The sequence below is a fragment of the Penaeus japonicus genome, unplaced genomic scaffold (genome assembly GCF_977035675.1).
Source record: "Penaeus japonicus unplaced genomic scaffold, GWHDUDI00000001_assembly GWHDUDI00000015, whole genome shotgun sequence".
Lineage (NCBI taxonomy): Eukaryota > Metazoa > Arthropoda > Malacostraca > Decapoda > Penaeidae > Penaeus > Penaeus japonicus.
Window position 1 is genome coordinate 26,495,847 of NW_028234417.1, and position 7,365 is coordinate 26,503,211.

At 40.4% G+C, this 7,365-nt stretch overlaps 1 protein-coding gene across 3 annotated transcripts in view; it reads right to left on the bottom strand.

The window, feature by feature from the left end:
• LOC122264163 (iris) overlaps positions 1 to 3,979 on the bottom strand; it is a 4,321-nt gene extending 342 nt beyond the window's left edge. Inside the window, exons 1-6 of one of the 3 annotated variants that reach the window (XM_086544740.1) lie at positions 3,841 to 3,979; positions 2,930 to 3,244; positions 2,705 to 2,840; positions 2,212 to 2,455; positions 393 to 628; positions 1 to 229 (exon numbers count right to left, since the gene is read on the bottom strand). The exon at positions 1 to 229 is cut by the window's left edge and continues 342 nt beyond it. In XM_086544740.1, coding sequence (XP_086400866.1) covers positions 1 to 229; positions 393 to 628; positions 2,212 to 2,455; positions 2,705 to 2,840; positions 2,930 to 3,240 — 1,156 coding nt within the window. In that variant the 5' untranslated portion in view covers positions 3,241 to 3,244; positions 3,841 to 3,979. Of the gene's footprint in view, positions 230 to 392; positions 629 to 2,211; positions 2,459 to 2,704; positions 2,841 to 2,929; positions 3,245 to 3,771 lie in introns of all 3 variants that reach the window. The other 2 variants (XM_086544738.1, XM_086544739.1) reach the window with 2 other exon arrangements.
• Between the last annotated feature and the right edge of the window lie 3,386 nt (positions 3,980 to 7,365).

The following is a 7,365-nucleotide window of genomic DNA, read 5'->3' on the forward strand; positions in this document are numbered from 1 at the left end:
GGAAGAGGAAGGGGCGGTTGCAGGTGAAGCGGATGGGCTCGGGTGGGATGAACACTGACGTGATTCCAACCACAATTGCTGTGACCGCTGCTGCTTCTGCGCCTTCTTCGTCTACTTCCACCACTGCCTTGTGGATGATTTCCGTGGCTCGGAGACCGCCGTCGGGCATGAAGTTTGTGAGGTCAGCTCGGTCGGAGAATAAGTCACTGATGCCCATGCCCACCAGAGCCTGTGTGTGAGGAACCGTTAGGCGACGTGAGGTCAAAAACAGTTATCCTTAGTGACTCTGCATTCAGGTGCATTGAAATGTCCAAGCAATAATGTCACACAAAAAGTACAGAAGAAGAGGATTGGGATCAGAGAGATGGAAGAGAAAGCGAGAGCGAGAATACCTGCTGCAGTGGGGCCGCGATCTTCTTCTCAAACTTGAACTTGGGGAACTTGAGCTCGACCGTCTCGACGCTCAGACTCCTCAAGGCCGACGTCAGCGTGGACGGGCTGAGGCGCTGCACCAGCTCGTCGAGTTCCTGACCCGTGTTCTGGTCGCGGGGAAGGAGGACGATCATGGACGCGGCGCCGCCCTTGTAGGCCATCTCCAGCACCTGGGCGTCGAGCTCCTTCGACTCTCCTGGAGGAAGCAGAGAGCCGTCACTTGCCTATGAGTCTACCCCTGTACCGTGAATCTCCCCCTATGCTATGAGTCTCCCCCTATACTATGAGTCTCCCCCTATGCTATGAGTCTCCCCTATGCTATGAGTCTCCCCTTATGCTATGAGTCTCCCCTATGCTATGAGTCTCCCCTTATGCTATGAGTCTCCCCCTATACTATGAGTCTCCCCCTATGCTATGAGTCTCCCCTATGCTATGAGTCTCCCCCTATACTATGAGTCTCCCCTATGCTATGAGTCTCTCCCTATGCTATGAGTCTCCCCCTATGCTATGAGTCTCCCCTATGCTATGAGTCTCTCCCTATGCTATGAGTCTCCCCTATGCTATGAGTCTCTCCCTATGCTATGAGTCTCCCCCTATGCTATGAGTCTCCCCTATGCTATGAGTCTCCCCTTATGCTATGAGTCTCCCCCTATGCTATGAGTCTCCCCCTATGCTATGAGTCTCCCCCTATGCTATGAGTCTCCCCTATGCTATGAGTCTCCCCCTATGCTATGAGTCTCCCCTATGCTATGAGTCTCCCCCTATGCTATGAGTCTCCCCCTATGCTATGAGTCTCCCCTTATGCTATGAGTCTCCCCTTATGCTATGAGTCTTCCCTTATGCTGAGTCTCCCCCTATGCTATGAGTCTCCCCCTATGCTATGAGTCTCCCCTTATGCTGTGAGTCTCCCCCTATGCTATGAGTCTCCCCCTATGCTATGAGTCTCCCCTTATGCTATGAGTCTCCCCTTATGCTATGAGTCTTCCCTTATGCTGAGTCTCCCCCTATGCTATGAGTCTCCCCCTATGCTATGAGTCTCCCCTTATGCTATGAGTCTCCCCTTATGCTATGAGTCTCCCCCTATGCTATGAGTCTCCCCTTATGCTATGAGTCTCCCCTTATGCTATGAGTCTCCCCCTATGCTATGAGTCTCCCCTTATGCTGTGAGTCTCCCCTTATGCTGTGAGTCTCCCCTTATACTATGAGTCTCCCCCTATGCTATGAGTCTCCCCTTATGCTGTGAGTCTCCCCTTATGCTATGAGTCTCCCCCTATGCTGGGAAGGAAGCCTGAAGAATGGGTATTCGAAGCGCCGATAAAGGACACGAGACTAAAAATGCAGCACATCGTCTGGTAAATTCAATTATCGGTTAATATATATATTTTTAAATCCAAGCTAATGATAACTAATGAGGCAGGGTAAGTAGTATATCCACTAAAAGTTAAAACAAAGGTTAGATTAATAAAAGTAAATTGTCTGGGACAGTCGAAAAATAGCCTACATACAATAATCGTAGTTTCCAATATCCATTTTCACTAAGTAGAACTTCTACATTCCCGGAATTTCATGACTATGCTTTTAAAAGAGAATAATCATGATGGTTCAGGCTTAAGGCCGAGACCTCCACATTCCAGGACTTGGCTTTGTGGAAGCATCATGCCTACAATTTGAAAAAGGCGTACATATGATGCTTTTCCACATGGAAATCAGAAAATATGGAGATTATATTTTAGTACAAAAACGAAAGAAGATAAAGAGAGAGAAAAAAATATATATTACCATATCTGAACTTGTCTTTCTGGCTCATCATAGGAACCATCGAATGGCTATTTGGAGCCACAAAGAACCTTTCCTGGGCTGTGTTTTCAAGCTTAAACTGATGTTCCCACAGGCCCTTGAAGTAGACTGCATTAACCAGAATCATCATGGCCCCTGACACGCTGTTGGCTGACACTATCCCCGGTATCTTGCCTCTGGTTGTTTCATTGACGAACTGGTTGATAACCCTCGCGGCCGCTCCTGGCTGCTGAGTATTGGATGGTTGACTGTGAGATTGTTGTTGATTACTTGCATGCAATTGAAAGATCTGTGAGACGGTTACCGGTTGTTGACGGGGCTATTGTAAAATGTTGGTTTTGTTGACGACATGGCTTGGAGTACACTGAATAGTTGGTTATCTATGATATAGCAGTGACATGGCAATAATCAGCATCTATCAAATCGATTGGAAAGGAAAGCAAGCCTGAAAAGAATCGTCTTTTGACAGACCTACCTGGCGAAAATCTACGCTTTTCATTTCTTGCGAGAAAACCACGTGTAGGCACTGTTTGAGAGGCAGCCCATCCTGGACGTAGATTCTGTTAGCTGCATTGATCGTGTAATTGGGGTTGTTCTCTTGGAGTCTGTACCTGTTGAGAACACAACATTTGCATACACACATTTGACTATAAATATGGCATTCTCAAGCAAAGGGTTTTGATCATTTTTGACAACTTACAATTGATCCACGCTTTTGTGCAGGGCCAGAGTCTCCTCTCGGTTGCCGAGCTGAAGGACCCGTTCCAGCTGGGTCTTCGTGCTGCCATTCGAGCCGAAATACGCGTAGACAAGAGCCGTCCAGATGCTGTAGGGGGAGAAGAAGAAGTTGTCCGACGGAGGAAGAACCTCCTTGAAGAGACTGATACTGAAGGGCGTGACGTGGCTGAGAGATGTCCTCGGGGGCGGGATGAGGGAATCATCCTTGGAAATACACTGGGCGTTGACTAGCCCGGCCGAAATGGCCAGTACTGTTGCTAACACCACTTTCATGTTTCTGAGGAGATAACAGCATTACGCGTTACGTTATATAAACGAGATAGATAGAGAGAGAGAGAGAGAGAGAAGTAGTTTTCCCCAGCCGCTGGACAGGCCTGGTGGCTCAGGGTCAAGAAGAAATAATCCTTCGTCATGGACATACAACGCTTAAGCGGCCGGCTACAGCTGGCGCACACGTCGATAACAGCTGTAATATCATGTTCGAATCCTAATCCTATTTAAATGACACGCAGTTAATAAAAAAAAAAATAGTAATAATAAAAAAAAAAAAAAAAAAAAAAAAAAAAAAAAAATATATATATATATATATATATATATATATATATATATATATATATATATATATATATATATATTGAAATGGTGAAATGGGTCACAGATTAGCGCTAGTACCGTTAACGTGTTACCGAGCGTAAACACGACCGCCTCGTACTGCATTTTCCTGATTAGTAAAGGATCCCAGGGTTATACACAAACGAATACTTTATATCTTAGCAAAATGCGATAGGCGCTGGACAAACTTACCTACGTGTCTGATACACAAACGAATACTTTATATCTTAGCCAAATGCGATAGGCGCTGGACAAACTTACCTACGTGTCTGACGGTCCGCTTACTAAGTGAGGGTCGAGTTAAGGGACCGCTCCTAATATACAACCTGTGTAACTCCGAGTCGCCAGATGTTTACAGATGGAATCCCTGCAGCATCACTTCTCATCTTGGTATTCGAATCGTCAGTTCCTGTGATTGTGAAAATTACGGGATCATTTTTGTGAGTGTTTACGTAAATAGGGATAACATGGATATAATAGTTCGTTTTTTGATATTTGGACAATGGGAGTTCTTGGAGCTCCTTAGCCTGCTTACGTCAGAGTAAACCGGTTTATTGCATTCTTTCCTATTATGTTGCATTAGAAAAACATATCGATCAATGGACATAACTGTGTATAGATATGTATATATATATATATATATATATATATATATATATATATATATATATATATATATATAGTTACACATACAGTATACACACGGACAACGGTATTCAGTCTAACAAGTGGTTGCATGCAACATACTGGCTAGCCCGAGGGGGTACGAGCATGAGTCAACAAAAAAATAAACGGATATGATAACAGAGGTCGTTTCTTTGGAGAAAAAATAATTCTCGTAAAACCATTGCAGCAGGTGTTGCACAGTCATGCACTAACTTACTTACACTATTCCATTCCATCAAATACGAGGCAGAAACATGGCCTTGTACGCCACCGGCCGGGTTGACAATCAAAATCAATAACAAAATATAAAGACATATAAAGGTGACCTTCAAGGTAGTGACGGACAGGTGCGCGTTCATTTTTTTTTCTTTCTTTCTTTTTTTGTGTGTGTATGTGTGTTATTACTGGGTTAGTAAACACTGTTAAGGCTTTAAGCACGATGCCACAGTAAAAACACATAACGGAGATCAGATAATGAGAATTCAAGACAATTTTGCATCTCTTTCTGTCTAAATGTTTCTTTTAACTTTCTGGCCATTTATCTAATTGTCTCTCCTCTCTCGCCCTCGCGCTCTGCACTTTCTGGCAGCTTCGAATGCCGTCATGAGAAATGTTGGTGTGATTCGATGTGTTTTGGTTAACAGAAGGGAGTGTTTTAAAAACATGCATACATGCATATATAAATATGTATATGTATATATGTATGTATATATATATATACATATATATACATATATATATATATATATATATATATATATATATATATATATATATATATATATATATATATATATATATATATATATATATATATATATGTATGTGTGTGTGTGTGTGTATAATACACACACACACACACACACATACACACACACACACGCATATATATATATATATATATATATAAATATATATATATATATATATATATATGTGTGTGTGTGTGTGTGTGTGTGTGTGTGTGTGTGTGTGTGTATGGTAAATTTTCCGAATAACGCCGCGTTACGAAATACTACAAAAGTGGTATCGATGGATTCCTCTCAACCTCTACTGTTTATATATATGCGCGATTCCACCTCTGGAGTCCACAATCTGGGTCTCTTTTTTTTATAAGGCACTCCGTTCTACCCCGTCCTACTTCGGGGCATATTTCGCTTGCAAAATCTTAACCCAATTATCTACCTAACTTTGCCTAGTTTTGAATTAAGCCCTAGCCAAGAAGGGGGGCTTCGCCCCCACCCTTTTTTTAGGGCACTTCGTGCAACATAACTTGTGCAAAATACCCCGAAAACCACCATCCTCGCCCTGAAATTTAAACTTGGCTGTGTTTACGTATTTACGGCTAGCAACAAGCTGTGGACTGGACACCCCCAATGAATTACCTGCATGCGCTGTTATGTTCTCTCGATAGATGGCGCAATATTCCCCATTGTTTACAGTATAATTATAGAGTGCCCTCTATTGAGTGGTCGCGTCATTATCGGTCCTAGTTTCCTATCCTGAGGAATATATGAGACGAAGACTCGGTTGCTGTCATCATGGCGCAGTATAAAGTTTGATCGTGGTCGCGGCATTTTCATCTACAGAACTAATTACGCATCATAAGTATCACGGTGCCCTGAATAGGGGAGATCCACAGGGGGGCGTAGCTCCCTCTTCGCAAAGGCTGACTTTAAAACTAGGCAAAGTGAGGTAGGTAGTTGGGTTAATGTTTTCGTGATACCGAAGTAGCGCGAGGGAGCACGAAGTGCCTTAAAAAGGGGGGGGGGGCGGTCCAGGGAGGGGTAAAGACCCCCTCCCCCTTTGCTAGGGCAAACTTCAAACCTAAGCAAAGTTAGGTAGGTAATTGGTTAAGATTTTGCATACGCAATATAGCTGGAATTCATATTTTACCCCGCAATTTCCCTGATATACTTCATGCTCTTCCCTACTATCGGGACCCGGATTGTGGGCTCCAGGGGTGGAAGCGCTCATTAATTTCACTGTATATAGATAGTAGAGGTTGAGAGGAATCTATCGGTACCACTTTTGTGGAAAATTTACCATTTTTTAATCCAATTTCAATACTCTTTATGATGAGATCAGAAAGATATAATCACGCTGGAACACACCCATATAAATGGTTCAACCCCCCTCCCCCCCCATGTTACTACTTTCAGGGTTTTGAATTGGCAGGAGTTGGCCAACCAAGCCCTTAGCGCGTCCCCATCAGCAGTGGTGAAGGTCAAAGGTTCATTCACATTGGCTTGATGATCCTCCGTTATTGCGGACTTGCATTACAAAGATATATATATATATATATATATATATATATATATATATATATATATATATATGTATATATATATATATATATATATATATATACATATAATGTGTGTGTGTATATGTATATATACATATACGTATATATACATATACATATACATATATATACATATACATATATGTATATATACATATATTCACTCCATATACATATATTATATATACATATATGGAATGGTGGGTAGGTTGTTTGAATTATATATCATATACATATATTATATATACATATACATATACATTATATATATGTATATATACATATACTAATATATGTATATATACATATACATATAATATATGTATATATACATATACACCCCGCCTATACATATAGGTTTTTTTTGTATATATACATATACCTATACATATATGTATATATAATATACATATATTCGCTCCATGTGCGGGTGAGGTTGTTTATATATACATAGTATATATTCATATAATATGTATATATACATATACATATACATATATTATATATCACTATACACTATATATGTGAGGTAGATATATACACTATGTAACATATATACATATATGTATATATATATACATATATGTATATATACATATACATATATGTTGATATTCTTTTTTGTTTTTGTTGTTTCTTTTTCTTTGTTGTTTTTGGATATATACTTATACATATATGTATATATACATATACATATATGTATATATACATATACATATATGTATATATACATATACCTATATGTATTGTACATATACATATACATATATGTAATAATATACATATATGTACACACACACACTATATAATAT